Source organism: Chiloscyllium plagiosum, unplaced genomic scaffold (assembly GCF_037043375.1).
Source record: "Chiloscyllium plagiosum isolate Xiang-an unplaced genomic scaffold, Cpla_swu_hap1 HiC_scaffold_16, whole genome shotgun sequence".
NCBI lineage: Eukaryota > Metazoa > Chordata > Chondrichthyes > Orectolobiformes > Hemiscylliidae > Chiloscyllium > Chiloscyllium plagiosum.
The window spans coordinates 44,169,618-44,187,120 of record NW_028270154.1 but is presented as its reverse complement, the minus strand read 5'-3'; the positions used below and the strand labels follow the sequence as shown (position 1 = coordinate 44,187,120).

At 44.5% G+C, this 17,503-nt stretch overlaps 1 protein-coding gene across 2 annotated transcripts in view; it reads left to right on the top strand.

Annotated features, from left to right (window-relative positions):
* LOC122556653 (RUN and FYVE domain-containing protein 1) overlaps positions 1-17,503 on the top strand; it is an 82,353-nt gene that overhangs the window by 40,869 nt on the left and 23,981 nt on the right. Inside the window, exons 13-15 of one of the 2 annotated variants that reach the window (XM_043703641.2) lie at positions 513-632; positions 8,835-8,879; positions 16,077-16,206. In XM_043703641.2, the coding sequence (XP_043559576.2) occupies positions 513-632; positions 8,835-8,879; positions 16,077-16,206 (295 nt within the window). The remainder of the gene's footprint in view (positions 1-512; positions 633-8,834; positions 8,880-16,076; positions 16,207-17,503) is intronic. The other variant, XM_043703642.2, reaches the window with a different exon arrangement.

Below are 17,503 nucleotides of genomic sequence, written 5' to 3'. Positions count from 1 at the left end.
GTGGCAGCTAATTCCACAGATTTACCACTCTGGATGAAGAAATCTCTCCTCACCTCAGTCCTGAATGGCCTGCCCTACTATTCTTAAACTGTGCAGCCTGGTTCTGGACTCTCTGGTTGTTGGGAACATCCTCCCTGGATTTACTCTGTCTAGTCGTGTTTAGAATTTTATAGACTTCTGAGGTTACTCCTTCATTCTTCTAAACTTCAGTGAGTATGTCCTAATTTACTCAGTTTCTCCATGTTAGTTCTGCCATCCCAGGAATCCGTAAGGTACTAAAGTTGACATCAAAGTTGATATACATGAAGGATCAATAAGGAGTGATAAGAATACACTGTTCACTGGTAGGAAATTACAATTATGTTGTGGTAAGCAAGAACTGAGCGTTCTTAGCTCAATAATTAGTTATTGCTACATTATTTCCAGTAATATTTGTGCAAAAAATCTAACCTTTTCTGGTACCTCTTAACTTTTAATTCTGCGTTCATTGACACTGTTTGTTTTAATCTTAGATTGCAACAGTCTGAACAAACTAGGCAGTTAGCAGAAGAGAAAAATCGAAAAATTGAGAGAGAATTTGCAAGCAAGATTGAGAATCTCCAGCAGCAGCTCAGTGAATTGGACAAACAACGGTAAGACATCAAACCATATCTTCAAAAAATGGACATTGCACAAGTGACTGAATCATTGCCTCAATACTGGGGACTCCTAAGATATTGGCTTCTGGTTAACTGAAACTGTTGGATGCAAAATTGAATCAGCAGGTGGGGATGGGCACATTTAGGTGTTTCATGCAAATAGTGATGAATGAGAGAGACCGCCATTAAAATTTATATCAAGAGGTTTTGAATGAAATTACCACCTGTTGCACCTCCACAATTTGTGGTGGAACTAGAATTTGTGAATGATTCTGGTGGAGCCAAGGTGGTGGATGTAGACATGACTTTTGCAAGATCCTGTTGAATGCTTTAGAAAAAGTATATTTACTTTCAGATTGGCGAAAGTACAATCCAAGATGATCAAGGCTAAAGAATCACTGGTTATATAGTCATACTATAAACCATAATGGAAATATATGGTCAATCCTATAACTTGACATTCTCAAGTATCTAATGTCGGTTCCTCTTCACAGGGTCTTCACACTATTGTGTTTTGGAGAAGCTGATAGATATAGCACTTGTGATTTAAAGGCGATCAAGGGACATGGAGTGCCGCTGGGATTAAGGAATTGAGTTTGATCAGCGATGATCATAATGAATGGCAGAGCAGGCTCCAAGGATGGAATGGCCTATTTCTGCTATCTTCTGTGTTACTATGTATGGAGAAAAATCCTAAAAATATGATGTTTCTAATTCCTTTCAGTGTCATGTAACCTGATTATTAATAAATTGAAATACAGCTGGCAAGATAGAAAGGAATACACACAAGCTTTCTTTGTTCAGACAGTTTGGCACATTTTAGTCTCGTAGCTTACATCACAGTGTTACAGCTGCCCCAAATTCAATGGTACTTGGGCAACTAACTCTACCATCTGTTCCCATAACATTTAAAATTTACAAAGCTTATGAGGGGACTATTGTGGTGCAGTGGTAGTGACCCTACCACAGCCCAGAAGACACAAGTTCAAGTTACACCTCCAGGAGTGTGTAATACATCTCTGAACAGGTTGATTAGAAAAATAGGTTTGAAGAAAAAAGCTTAATGTGGTTGATCAAACGTCAGTGTGGTAACTTTATTAGAAATTCTTTGCATTCTGCATGGTAATGTTTGAACTCCAAAGCTTTACAACAAATGGGAGGCTGTTTGATCTATAGTTGTCTGTTATCTTTGATATAACAAGTGCAGTGTAAAACAGGGGTCCTGTAGATAAAATGCATATAGACTTCAAGAAAATGTTTGATAAGGTGCTGTACAAAAGATTCTTACGCAAAGTAAGATCACACAGGACTTGGGGAATATTACCTTGGATAGAGGATTTGTTAACCAACTGAAGTTAGTCATGATTGGCATATTTTTCTAGTTGGAGGAGAAAGTGAGGTCTGCAGATGCTGGAGATCAGAGCTGGAAATGTGTTGCTGGAAAAGCGCAGCAGGTCAGGCAGCATCCCGGGAACAGGAGAATCGACGTTTCGGGCAGAAGCCCTTCTTCAGGAATGGGGAAAGTTTGTCCAGCAGGCTAAGATAAAGGGTAGGGAGGAGGGACTTGGGGGAGGGGTGTCGGAAATGCGATAGGTGGAAAGAGGTCAAGGTGAGGGTGATAGGTCAGACTGGGGTGCGGGCGGAGAGGTCGGGAAGAAGATCTCCGGTTAGGAAGGCGGTGCTGAATTTGATGGATTTGACTGAGACAGGCTGGGGGGAGGGGAAATGAGGAAACTGGTGAAATCCAAGTTCATCCCTTGTGGTTGGAGGGTTCCTAACCGGAAGTTGAGGCGTTCTTCCTCCAACCGTCGTTTTGTTGTGGTCTGGCGATGGAGGAGTCCAAAGACCTGCATATCCTTGGTGGAGTGGGAGGGGGAATTGAAATGTTGAGCTACAGGGTGGTTGGGTTGGTTGGTCCGGGTGTCCCAGAGGTGTTCTCTGAAACGCTCCGCAAGTAGCCGGCCTGTCTCCCCAATATAGAGGAGGCCACATCGGGTGCAGAGGATGCAATAGATAAGTGTGGAGGTGCAGGTGAATCTGTGGCGGATATGGAAGTTTCCTTTGGGGCCTTGGAGGGAGGTGAGGGGGGAGGTGTGGGCGCAAGTCTTGCACCTCCTGCGGTTGCAGGGGAAGGTGCCGGGAGTGGAGGTTGGGTTGGTGGGGGGTGTAGATCTGACGAGGGAATCATGGAGGGAGTGATAGGGGAGGGGAGGGAAATATATCCTTGGTGGTGGGGTCCGTTTGGAGGTAGCGGAAATGACGGCGGATGATGCGCTGGACATGGAGATTGGTGGGGTGGTAGGTGAGGACCAGTGGGGTTCTGTCCTGGTGGCAGTGGGAGGGGCGGGGTTAAAGGGCGGAGGAGCGGGAAGTGGAAGAGCTGTGGTGGAGGGCATCGTCGACCACGTCGGGGGGGAAATTGCGGTCCTTGAAGAAGGAGGCCAAATGGGTTGTGCGTTTTTGGAACTGGTCCTCCTGGGAGCAGATGCGGCGGAGTCGAAGGAATTGGGAGAATGGGATGGCGTTTTTACAGGGGGCAGGATGGGAGGAGGTGTAGTCCAGGTAGCTGTGGGAGTCGGTTGGTTTGTAGTAGATGGCCGTGTTGATTCGGTCGCCTGAGATAGAAATAGAAAGGTCGAGGAAGGGGAGGGAGGAATCTGAGACTGTCCAGGTGAATTTGAGGTCGGGGTGGAAGGTGTTGGTGAAGTGGATGAACTGTTCAACTTCCTCGTGGGAGCCGATACAGTCATTGATGTAGCGGAGGAAAAGGTGGGGGGTGGGGCCAGTGTAGTTGCGGAAGATGGATTGTTCCACATATCCTACGAAGAGGCAGGCATAGCTGGGGCCCATGCGGGTGCCCATGGCTACTCCTTTCGTTTTGGAGGAAGTGGGAGGATTGGAAAGAGAAGTTGTTCAGGGTGAGGACCAGTTCAGTCTGTCGAAGGAGGGTGTCAGTGGAAGGGTACTGGTCGGTATGGCGGGAAAGAAAGAAGCGCAGGGTTTTGAGTCCTTCGTGATGGGGGATGGAGGTGTACAGGGACTGGATGTCCATGGTGAAAATAAGGCGTTGGGGACCGGGGAAGCGCAAATCATGGAGCAGGTGGAGGGCATGGGTGGTGTCCCGAACGTAGGTGGCGAGTTCTTGGACGAAGGGGGACAGGACGGTGTCAAGGTATGCGGAGATGAGTTTGGTGGGGCAGGAGCAGGCGGAGACAATGGGTCGGCCGGGGCAGTCAGGTTTGTGGATTTTGGGCAGGAGGTAGAAGCGGGAGGTGCGGGGTTGTGGGACTATGAGGTTGGAGGCGGTGGATGGGAGATCCCCGAGGTGATGAGGTTATGGACGGTCTGGGAGATGATGGTTTGGTGGTGGGGGGTGGGGTCCTGGTCAAGGGGGCAGTAGGAGGAGGTATCTGCGAGCTGGCGTTTGGCCTCAGCGGTGTAGAGGTCGGTGCGCCAAACTACTACTGTGCCTCCCTTGTCTGCTGGTTTGATAGTGAGGTTGGGGTTGCAACGGAGTGAGTGGAGGGCTGCGCGTTCCGAGGGTGAGAGGTTGGAGTGGGTGAGTGGGGTGGGGGAGTTCAGGTGGCAAACTGTAATTTGGATGATGTAGGATTGGTACTTGGATCCATATTCCATTTCTGCAAGCAAATCAGCGTTCTATATCCAAGTTTACAGAATACACCTAAAATAGGTGGGAAACTAAATGGGGGGGGCAATGAAGAAACAAGAAACTTACATATAAGTAGGTTAGATGAATAAACCAGAATTAGGCACATGGAGTTTAATGTGGACAAGAAGAATAAAAAGGAAACTTATTTTATTTAATTGGAGAGAAACTTCAAAATACTTTATGCAGAGGCATCTGGATACCCACATGAATGAGTTGCAGAAAGCTGGCAGGTAATATGGAGGGCACCTAGAATTTTGACATTTATTGCTAGAGAAATGCAGATATAAAAGTAGGGAAATGTGATTGCAATTGTACAAGGCATTGGTGAGACCATATCTAGAGTACTGCATACAATTTTAGTTCCTTTACCTGAGGAAGATGTAATTGCATTGGAAGCACTTCAGGAGAAACTTAACTGGATTAATTCCAGAGGTGAAAGGCTTATCTTATGAAACATAGAAGGCCATTTGACCCCAATATATTAATCCCTTGATCCCTTTAGTGATGAGCTGTATCTACCTCCTCCTTGAAAACACACGTTATTTTGGCCTCAACCCATTTTTCTATAGTAGTGAATTCCACAGGCTCACCAGTGTCTGGGTGAAGAAATTTTTCCTCCTCAGTCCTAAAAAGTTTATCCCTTTTTATCCTTAAACTCTGACCCCTGGTTCTGGACTCGTCCCACCCCCACCTTGTCAGGAACGTTCTTCCTGCATCTAACCTGTCTGGTCCTATTGGAATGTTTATAAATTGAGACCCTCCCCCCTCATTCTTTAACTCTCATGCATACAATCCTAACCAATTCAATCTCTCCTCACATGTCAGTCCTGTCATTCCAGAAATCCATTTTGGCAAACCTTCACTATGCTGTCTCAAAAGCAAGAATATGCTTTCTTTTGATAAAGTAACCAAAACTGCGCACCATATTCCAGGTATGGCCTCACCAATGCCCTGCTTAATTGCAGCCAGACATCCCTGGTCCTGTACTCCAAATCTTTTCACTGTAAAGGCCAGCATGCAGTTTGGCTTTTACTGCATGCTGCATCTGTGTACTTACTTTCAACAATTGGTACATAAGAACACCCAGGTCTCCTTGAACATTTTTCTTCTCTTTTTTTTCTACCTTCCTATTTTTGCCACCAAATTGGATAACTTCATATTTATCCATATTTATACTGCATCTACCAAGCATTTGCTCATTCACTCAACCTGTCCAAATCACACAACATCTTTACATCCTCCTCACAGCTCAATCTTCCACCAGCTTCATATCATTGGTAAATTTTGAGGTAATATATTTAGTTCCCTCCATCTGGATAATTAATACATTGTGAATAGCTGGGGTCCAAGTACTAATCTCTATTGGACCCCTCTGGTCACTGCCTGCCATTCAGAAAAAGAGGAGAGATTTGAGCTATGCTCTCGAGTTTAGAAGGATGAAGGAAGATTTAATTAAGATACATAACATGCTAAAGAGGATTGATAACATTAGAAGTAGAGTGAACTTTTCCCCTTGTGGGGAAATCTAAATCCTATAGTTTTAGGCAAAGAGGGTAGTGGATTTAAAATGAATGAGCAAAAGTTGCTGCTTTTCAGGTAGTGAAATTCACTTCTCCAAGAGTATGGTAAGTGCTGTGACACTGAATACGTTTTAGAGCGGAGATAGACCAGTTTTTAATTAATAATATGGTTATGGAGAGCTCTCAGTAAAGTAGTAAAGGCTGAAATGGATCAGCTGTGGTCATACTAAGTGGTGGAGGAGGCCTCAAAGGCTGAATTGCCTACTCTTGCTCCTAGTTGCTATGAAAGAGGAACATTGGGCAAAAGGCAGGAAAATAAATTAAGTCAAGTCCGGTTAGTTCTTCTAAAACTTTTCCACCTCCCTGTTTTAAAATTCTTTTTAGAATCATCTTGCATCACCTTTTTTTAGAAAAACGTACAGATTCTTCGCAATTCCAGAACTACTACCCTCGTTTTCCTTCTCGAACTTGTGCTAATGATTATAATCCATTTCACTGTTCTTGAGCACTTTGCTGGAGGGAACTGTTTTTCACTTATTATTCCAACAAAATTTCTCAACCTGATAGCGCCCATTTAAGTTACATTTTAATCTTCTACTTCAAGAAGAGTTTTCAAATTTCTGTATTGTCTTCAACAGAAATCCCTTGTCCCTAGTAGCGTCCTAGAAATTTCCTTCACATGAGTATTTTCACTTGCTTGCTAGAGCCACAGAGTGATTGTTTCACAGCTTATCAAGTCCCTGATATTAATTTAAAAGTAACAGCTATGGCCCTTGTGAGGAAAAATGAACAGACTTGCTTTAGCCTTTAGTTTTTTTTTTCTTACTCTTTCCAAGGCAAGAACAGCACCTACCCTTCTGGAAAGCCAATATACCAGTCTACCCAAAAGCTATTCAGCGACTTGGGAGCCAGTTGTTGGCTGGCAGGAGGCCTTTACCATCAACAGCTGATCACAACTCCAAAGTCAGATCAGCTACTTGTTGCCAGTTGAATCTCACCTTGAACATGCTTCCTTGTGCCAATTGGATTACAACTAAACTTCCCTCACTTGCTGAACATATAACAGAGCAAGCAACACTTACAGTAAGTGTTGGTAGTTTGCTTTTAAAAGGTGTCAATCCCTTCCACAATCCTTTGAATTTTAAAACTGTCACTTTCTCATTTCAGTGGCAATCAAAAATACAGAAATAAAAGATACTGTATTTACATTGAGTAGAAAGGAGCTGTACTCCTGGTCAGATAAACTACTTGCTGATTAGTAGGAAGCTGGACACATTTGATAATTGAAGAGTGGATTGAGGATTGCACAGTTGGTCAAAAGATCCAGCAGCATCAATGTGAGTGAGCAAATGCCATTTGTAATCTGCAGTAAAGCTCTTGGGAAATATTAGGAAGTCGTACGTATATTGAAAGCAGATCTTCTGAGGTGTGGACCAGATTTTTGGCGTTTCAGGAGTCTGCTACAGCTGCAGCAGAGATTTTGAGTACAAGCAAGGTGTAGATGAGGATTGGGTCTCCATATCCCTAGAGTTGAAATAGTTTGATTGCATTATCTTCCTGGTTGTCTCCTTCAAATCTATCAGGGACAGATAATTCAACTGTCAAGTGCAAGTAGTGAGGGGTGGAAACATCCAGACAGTTGAAAAGGCTTAATAGTCAAATGTCAGTTATCTATCTTTGGAACATGAGATTGCATCATCCAGATCATAGGGAAAGATTAGACTTAAGAACAGGAAAGAGGTTAACATTGTGCAGATGACTGTAAGCATGGATAGGGGTGTAGACCTCAGGCTAATGCCACACAAAGAATGCCCTCAATGACCATGGCCACCACTGCTGATGAACAGAGGGTGGAAGAACACAGCAAGCCAGGCAGCATCAGGATGTGGAGAAGTCAGCATTTTGGGTGTAACCTTTCAGGACTGGGGAGTGGGTGTAAGGGGAGCTGCAGATAAATAGGGTGATGGGGATATGTGACGACGAGTAGAGAATAAGACCTAATTGGTCAATGGGAATAATAAATCTGCCAGGTGGCTGGGAGGAGTGGAACTGAGGGAGTACAAAGGGAGGTTATTTGAAATTGAAGAACTCCAGGCTGTTGGCTGCTAAGGCAGAATGTGAGGTGTTCGTCCAATATGCGGTTTGGTTCGTTGTGGTAATGGAGGAGGCAAAGGATGCTCATGTTAGAAAGGGAGTGGGAAGGGGAATTAAAATGGGCAGTGACTGAGGGGTCCATTTGGCCCCTGTATGTGCGGCTGAGATGCTCAGCGATCAGATATGAAACCGAAAAACTGTGTTTTGTTGATGTAGAATAGTAGAGGTCCTCCACACATTTGGGAAAGGGAGGCCTTGAGCTGGGGGAGGGATGAGGAGAGGGAATGGTGGTGCCTCTACATAACTGAGAGGGTGGAGTGGAGAATCCAGAGACCAAATTGTTTGTTGCGGTGTTGGAGGTATTGCAAGTATGAAGCGTCAAAGGTGGGTCCAAATTTGGAGTGTTTAAAATGTACCTGTAGGCCTCAATGAGATGGTTGCAAAGACAGTAGCTGAGGAACATCATGTGGTTATAGTAGTGAGTTTGTTTCATCGTGTTTTCCAAGACCTGGAGGGCTGAGGAGTTCACAGCATTTGGCAGTGAGAAAGGGACTCTGAGTGCGCATCTGAGAGAAGCAGAGAATTCCCTTCAAAGCGGGCATCCTTTTGAAGAGACTCCGCAGTGGTACAAACCTAGTTAGAGACAAAATGACTGCTGATGCTGGATTTTTGTCTCTAACAACTGCTGACAGGCACAGAGACCCCATTCAGTTCAATAGTCTTTCCTTCCCTTTTGGATTTTCAACGAGCTGGGCCTCCGAGTGAGAGCCAGGTGGGGAGGAAGGTTTCTTCAGGAAAATTAAAGTATAACAGAAATTACTGGAGACGCTCAGCAGGTCTGGCAATATCTGTGGAGAGAAAGCATGAGTCTACATACCCAGCATCTGCAATTCTGTTTTTTTTTCTCTTCAGGAAGAGGTTCAGTCATATGTGGAGCAAAATGGGACTTGCACTACAGTAAGCATGAAATTTGGCAAGGTAGAAGCATCATGTCTAATCAACACAGGAGCCAGGTTGTCTGTTGTTTAGCAGTTTTCTGTGAGCATCTTGCATGGTAGTGCCAGCTAATTAATGTCTCTTCCCTCATAGAAATCACTGCTATGCAGGGGTCAGACATCCAGTGTTGTGGCTACATCAACCTCACTATCTGTCCTTGTCTCACTTTTCGTTGAGTTTTCTGGTAGTTTGTGACCCAATCGATACTCTCAGCAGAAATTGAGAATATTTGTGTTGTTAGAGTTGAATAGATTAAGAGATAGCTGGGTGTCTTTGGAAATCATGTAATAGTGACTGCAGTGAACAACACCTTTTTTTTTTGAGGATGGGCACCTGTGTATTTGCCTTTGCTCTACATAAACAAGGTGGCTCGGCCTGTACAAGATTTGAGAACTGCTCAAGGAGCAGTGGATAATGTTCTTTTGCTTGTACCTTTTTTTTTTGAAGGTTCAGCTGCCTCTAACTGCTCAACATCAGGCTTTGCTAGAGCATCATGTGTAACATGTAGCTGAGTTTCCAATTAATTTGTAACTCTGGGAACTGCTTTCATCACCTGTGGGAGAAAAGGCTAAGGTACCCACACAGACTGCCAATTTCAGTAAGAACGGTTTTTATCTCCAAGAAAATTAATAGTGATAGAGAGCTCGCTTTATCTGATAAAATGAGGCAGCAGTCAGCTGATGTTTGGGAGACTTTACTCCTCCAGGCAGTTAAAACAAATGATCTGATCAAATGAATCCTTGATGGAACTGGCCAGTGATGTTCTTTTAATTTAGTGTGTATAGGGAACTGTGAGGGAAGACTGGAATTGGGAGAATTATTACAGTTCACAATACTTAAACAATTGGGTGGCATTAAACAAGAATGGGACCATTACAGCACCTGGATTGCAGATCATAGAGGTTAGACTACTTGAGAACCTGGGAGGGTGGAAAAATGGGACTTTGAGTGCATGTTCAGAATGTGGATGGTGACTGAACACCCACTACTCGGGTGAAGAGGGTAAATGAACTGTCCTGACTGGATGAGGAGGGTAAATAAACTCCTGGCAGATGAAGTGTAATGTAGATAAATGTGAGGTTATTGACCAAAAACTGCATTGAACCATGTAGCTGCTGACAAAGCTGAACTCTAGTTTGTAGAAGAAATGGAGAGAAAAGGAGATGATGTTCCTTCATTTCACCCAATTAAGTTTAGAAGGATGAAGGGGAATCTCATTGAAATTTACAGAAAACTTAAAGGCCTAGATAGAGTGGACGTGGACAAGATGCTTCCATTATTAAAGAGACTAGGACCTGAGAGCACAGCTCGGAGTGAAGTCAAAATCCTTTGGAACTGAGATGAAGAGGAATCCTTCAACCAGATGGTGGTGAATCTGTGGAACTCATTACAACAGAAGTGTAATATAGCTTCCTGACTAATAAGGGGATCAAATCTTACAGGGAGAAGGCAAGAGAATGCAGTTGAGTAACATATTAGCCATGATTGAATGGCAGAGCATGCTCAAAAGGCCGAATGGCCTAATTCAGCTCTTATATCTTAGGGTCTTATGCTAACTTCAGGTTCAACGAAACAATGGATTAAGAATGATTTGTCAATCATTCTTGAGCCTAACACTGTATCTTGGTGTGGTTCAGTGGTTAGCACCACTGCCTCACAGTGACAGGGTTCCAGGTTTGATTCCAACCTCTGGCAACTGCCTGTGTGGACTTTGCACGTTCTTCCCATGTCTGCATGGCTTTCCTCCGGGTGCTCTGGTTTCCTCCCACAATCCAAAGATGTGCAGGTTAGGTGAATTGGCCATGCTAAATTGCCCAGAGTGTTCAGGGATGTGTAGGTTAGGTGCATTAGTAGGAAAATGTAGGATATTAGGGTAGAGAAATGGGTCTGGGAGGGTTATTCTTTCGAGGGTTGGTGTGGACTTGTTGGGCCGAAGGGCCTGTTTCCACGCTAGGGATTCTATATGATTTTTAAAAGAAAAATCATCCAAGCCATTCATTAACAAGGTGCTTGAGAGAGAACTCTAAAATTGTTAAATTAGTTATCAGACATCTTATAACCATGAAATCTGATGTTTTAAAAAGTTTGGACAAATGTTGTATTAAGATTCACATGGATTCTGATTGGTAAAAACTAGGCTTTGCTAAGGTCCCTCGATTAGCATGTAAAATTGAAGTGCATGGCACTGGGGATACTATACTGATGTTTTTAGAGAGTGGAGTGGCAGACCGGAGACAAAGAAAATAGGAATAAACCAGACCTAACCCCGCCCCCACACTCAGCTCCAGCCCCACACCAGGTCCTAGCTCCCAGCCCTGCCGTGTTTTCACCATCCCTCCAGACCTACCCCTCTCTGAGGATGAAAGATCAGTCCTCAGCAGAGGCCTCACCTTCATTCCCCTACGCTCCCGGATTGATGAATTCAACACGCGGCTGACATCGAACAATTCTTCCGCCGCCTTCGCCTCCGCGCCTACTTCTTTAGCCAAGACTCCCGCCCACCCTCTGACGACCCCTTCTCCCGCCTCCAACACACCCCATCCACCTGGACACCCCGTGCTGGCCTCCTACCTGCCCTCAACCTCTGCATAGCCAACTGCCGCCGCGATATTAACCGCCACCTGAACTCCCCCACCCCACTCACCCACTCCAACCTCTCACCCTCGGAACGCGCAGCCCTCCAGTCACTCCGTTGCAACCCCAACCTCACTATCAAACCAGCAGACAAGGGAGGCGCGGTAGTAATTTGGCGCACCGACCTCTACACCGCTGAGGCCAAATGCCAGCTTGCAGATACCTCCTCCAACTGCCCCCTTGACCATGACCCCACCCCCCCCACCACCAAACCATCATCTCCCAGACCGTCCATAACCTCATCACCTCGGGGGATCTCCCATCCACCGCCTCCAACCTCATAGTCCCACAACCCCGCACCTCCCGCTTCTACCTCCTGCCCAAAATCCACAAACCTGACTGCCCCGGCCGACCCATTGTCTCCGCCTGCTCCTGCCCCACCGAACTCATCTCCGCATACCTTGACACCGTCCTGTCCCCCTTAGTCCAAGAACTCCCCACCTACGTTCGGGACACCACCCATGCCCTCCACCTGCTCCATGATTTTCGCTTCCCCGGTCCCCAACGCCTTATTTTCACCATGGACATCCAGTCCCTGTACACCTCCATCCCCCATCACGAAGGACTCAAAACCCTGCGCTTCTTTCTTTCCCGCCGTACCGACCAGTACCCTTCCACAGACCCCCTCCTTCGACTGACTGAACTGGTCCTCACCCTGAACAACTTCTCTTTCCAATCTTCCCACTTCCTCCAAACGAAAGGAGAAGCCATGGGCACCCGCATGGGCCCCAGCTATGCCTGCCTCTTCGTAGGATATGTGGAACAATCCATCTTCCGCAACTACACTGGCCCCACCCCCCACCTTTTCCTCCGCTACGTCAATGACTGTATCGGCGCCGCCTCGTGCTCCCACGAGGAGGTTGAACAGTTCGTCCACTTCACCAACACCTTCCACCCCGACCTCAAATTCACCTGGACAGTCTCAGATTCCTCCCTCCCCTTCTTCGACCTTTCTATTTCTATCTCAGGTGACCGAATCAACACGGCCATCTACTACAAACCAACCGATTCCCACAGCTACCTGGACTACACCTCCTCCCATCCTGCCCCCTGTAAAAACGCCATCCCATTCTCCCAATTCCTTCGACTCCGCCGCATCTGCTCCCAGGAGGACCAATTCCAAAAACGCACATTCCAGATGGCCTCCTTCTTCAAGGACCGCAATTTCCCCCCCGACGTGGTCGACGATGCCCTCCACCGCATCTCTTCCACTTCCCGATCCTCTGCCCTTGAACCCCGCCCCTCCAACCGCCACCAGGACAGAACCCCACTGGTCCTCACCTACCACCCCACTAACCTCCATGTACAGCGCATCATCCGCCGCCATTTCCGCCACCTCCAAACGGACCCCACCACCAAGGATATATTTCCCTCCCCTCCCCTATCAGCATTCCGTAAAGACCACTCCCTCCGTGACTCCCTCGTCAGATCCACACCCCCCACCAACCCAACCTCCACTCCCGGCACCTTCCCCTGCAACTGCAGGAGGTGCAAGACTTGCGCCCACACCTCCCCCCTCACCTCCCTCCAAGGCCCCAAAGGAAACTTCCATATCCGCCACAGATTCACCTGTACCTCCACACATATCATCTATTGCATCCTTTGCACCCGATGTGGCCTCTATATTGGGGAGACAGGCCAGCTACTTGCGAAGCGTTTCAGAGAACACCTCTGGGACACCCGGACCAACCAACCCAACCACCCTGTAGCTCAACATTTCAGTTCCCCCTCCCACTCCACCAAGGATATGCAGGTCTTTGGACTCCTCCATCGTCAGACCACAACGAAACGACGGTTGGAGGAAGAACGCCTCATCTTCCGGCTAGGAACCCTCCAACCACAAGGGATGAACTCGGATTTCACCAGTTTCTTCTTTTCTCCTCCCCCCAGCCTGTCTCAGTCAAATCCATCAAATTCAGCACCGCCTTCCTAACCTGTAATCTTCTTCCCGACCTCTCCGCCCCCACCCCAGTCTGACCTATCACCCTCACCTTGACCTCTTTCCACCTATCACATTTCCGACGCCCCTCCCCCAAGTCCCTCCTCCCTATCTTTTATCTTAGCCTGCTGGACCAACTTTCCTCATTCCTGAAGAAGGGCTAATGCCCGAAACGTCGATTCTCCTGTTCCCTAGATGCTGCCTGACCTGCGCTTTTCCAGCAACACATTTCCATCTCTGATCTCCAGCATCTGCAGACCTCACTTTCTCCTCTTTTTGCAAGTGGCAGACAGTGACTTGTGGGATAGCACGGTGACCAGTGCTTGGATCCCAGCGGATCACAATACATATCAATGATTTAGGTGATGGAATTAAATGTAATTTATCCAAGTTTGCAAATAACACCAAGCTGGCAGGAAAGGTGATCTGTGAGGAGGATGTAGAGATGTTTGTGTGATTTGGACAAGCTAATTGCACAGGCAAGTACATGGCAGATCAAATATAATGTAGATATGTGATGTTATCCACTTTGATAGCAAAAGCAGGAAGGCAAATAATTACCTGGATGGCAATAAATTGGGAAAAGGGCAAGTGCAATGAGACCTGGGTGTTCTTGTTAATGTGTTGCTGGAGTTAGGCATGCAGGTGCAGCAAGTAGTCAAGAAGCCAAAAGGTTTGGTCATTATAGCAAGTGTTTGCACACCAGAGCAGGGATATCTTGCTGCAATTTTACAGGGCCTTGATGAAACCACACCTGGAATATTGTGTGCAGTTTTGACTGCCTCACTTAAGGGAGGATGTTCTGACTATGGAAGGAGTGCAACAAAAGTTTACAGACTGATCGATTCTTGAGATCGCAAGACTGACATGAAGAGAGATTGTATTGATCAGGACTATATTCACTGCGGTTTAAAAAATGAATATGGAATCTCATGGAACCCAGCACTAGATTGGGAACATCCTACCAGTGTTTAACCTATGACTGAGGACTCTAGAACCAGGTGTTACAATGTAATCATATGGGGCAGGCTATTTATGACTGAAAGGAGGAGAAATTTCTTCACCCAGAATGAGGTGAGCCTGTGGAATTCTCTGTCACAGAATATTAAAGGTTTTCAAGGAGCTACATACAATTCTTAAGGCTAAATTGTTGAAAAGATATGGAGACAAAGTGGGAAACTGGACAATCAAACAACATTTTAATAGCAAACTCCAAGGCTAAATTGTCTACTCTGTCTCCTACTTTCTTATGTTTCCATATTTCTGTTTCTGTATTTTCTCAAACATTTCAAGGGAACAGTTATCTGAATTAAAAGGAATTCTGAGAAACAAATAAAATACTTAGTGGCTTCATTACATAGAAATATTACTCTTCTTTTGAAGAGAATGGGATGAAATATTAAAGGGAAAACATAGCCAACAACGCTGTTTGAATTTGGGAAATTCACCTGCTGACTGAGTGCACAAGAATACCATTTGGGCCCAGTAATGTTCTTGCCATCTTTGTGCTGATAATGGTTAAGGCCTTTCCTGTACAGAGGCTGAATAGGCTGGGGCTGTTTTCCCCTGATGTATTGGAGGCTGAGTGGTGACCTTATAGAAGTTTATAAAATCATGAGGGGCATGGATAGAATAAATAGACAAGTCTTTTCCCTGGGCCGGTGGGGGGGGGGGAGGAGAGAGTGTGAGAGAGAGAGAGAGATCCAGAACTAGAGGGCATAGGGTGAGAGGGAAAGAATTAGAAGAGACCTAATGGGCAACTGTTTCACACACAGGGTTGTGCATTAATGGAATGGAATGCCAGAGAAAGTGGTGGAGGCTGGTATAATTCAACATTTTTTTAAAAGGCATCTGGATGGGTAGTTAAATAGGAAGGGTTTAGAGGGATATGAGCTAAATGCTTTCAAATGGGACTAGAATAATTTGGGATATCTGGTTGGCATGGGCAAGGGTCTGTTTCCATGCTGTATGGCTCTATGACTCTAAGTCCTGAAAGCTTTGCATTTTTCTTGAAATGTGGTGCTAGAACGATCCATGATACTCCTATAAGCCCTAACCAGTGATAAAAAAGCTTTAACATTAGTTGTCTTTACATTCTCTGCTTCCATTTATAAATGAAAGTAGAAATATTGGTTAATTTTAGGAAATTGAATACATGGACACCAGGGTATTGAATTGCACCTGCTCACTTTATGGCCCTGAAGTCTGCAGTGATCTTTTGAACGTTATTAAATGTTAACTTAATTTTGGTTTGGTTTTACTATTACCGCATCTTCCTAACCATTCCTAGTCAATAACATCTCCAGAATATGTCAGTTGAGTAGATGAGAAATGTAAAATTAAAAGTTGGTTCCTTTCCACAATCCTTTCACATACAGTTTTTAAATGCTACTTTAAAGGCTATGTAATGGCATTTGAATGGCACTTTTACTTTTGACAGCATGCTTTTTGAAATATTTCTTTATGCAAAGCATGGCATCATCTTTATTATGGAGTTATGAATTGGGCATGTTGTGACTTGCATTTTAAAATTGACACGAGTCAAATCTTGGAATTAACTATAGCTTAATTTTTTTAAACTGTAGCTCCACGTTGGATTCTGAACTTAAAGCTGAGAAGGAACAAAGACAAAGTCTTCAGCAGCAGTTGCAACAAGAGAGGGATGTAACATCTCAGTTGAAAGCTCAACTGTTGCAGAAGTCTGGCTTAGAGAAGGTAGATATTTTTTCTGCAATAAATTGCATGTTTTGAAATGGCACTGAACAATTCACAAATCTCATAAATTACAGCTTTTGGAACAAGAAACACAATGGTTCTATAATACTAGCTTACATCTTTGCTGTACTGTGTGGGATTGTGTTCAAATAACAACGGAAATTGGTGATTGGCGAAAATAGCCTCTTTTATTCAGCAATCACAGCACAAGTTCGAGGTGGCAATAGAATCCTGAAGTACTGTTCTCACAAGAACCCCTTCATATGCAGTTCTTAGATATATTAAAGTTCCATTTTCTAGAAATAAAACAAAGGTTTGAAGGGCTTCTGTCCTGGGTGATAGAAGCTGGGTTAAAATGTGCTAAATGCTGATTGCTGCTTCTGATGGAATTAAGAGTATTTATCCGGTCTGCTTGGATAATTTGAGATGTTTAGTTCTTTTATCTTTTTAAGTTATGTTGGTAAAACTACTAAGCCTATATGCTCTAAATAAGTAAAAATAAATTGTACCTATATGTAAAAGAATACAGGGTATTAAACTGATTATTGCAGCTGGGTTGTAAGATTTGTTTACTATTTGCTGGTGTGAGTTTCATTGACTCGTCAATTTCATGGAAGTGCTATTTTGTCAGTTAGTTTCTTTAAAGGGATAATGGCTCAGTTAAAAGATATTTAACAGGTACTTAGGGAATCTATTCAGGTCCAGGAGATGGTTGGTAAGGACTGATTTAATATTAAAATGTTTTGTGGAGACTTGATGGGGATGATACTGTTCTGTATGCTACACTTATTCAGAGGTAAACACTGCGTGTAGCAAGTGCTCATAAGGTTTGAAAGTGTTGTCTTGATTAGAAAAGGTTGTTTTAAATTTGGATCATAAAATATACTATTGAACCATGGTTTTATGAATTAATGAATACTGTTATAGTAAATAAGGAGTTAAAGGGTTATGAATGAATGAACAGGAACCTGGTGAGTGTGTTGTTAAAGATAACCTATAACAATACTGCACAACTGGTCGGTAATAATTGTTAAAGTCCTTTTAAGATAAACTTCTGAATGGTAAAGGTCTAAATGGCAAAATGCTTCTGCTTTTTGTTGACATCCGAGATTAACATTAGTAGTTCACCAACATTTATGAATATGGTTATATTAGCTGAGCTGGATGTGACCCATTGTAATTACATCATAAAAATGAAAAGCTAATGAATGGAGATGCTGGGTCTTGAAGATTTTATGTGGCTATGACTATATAGTTTGGCAGCTCATTTCACTATGGCATTGTTCTTGGAAAGAGA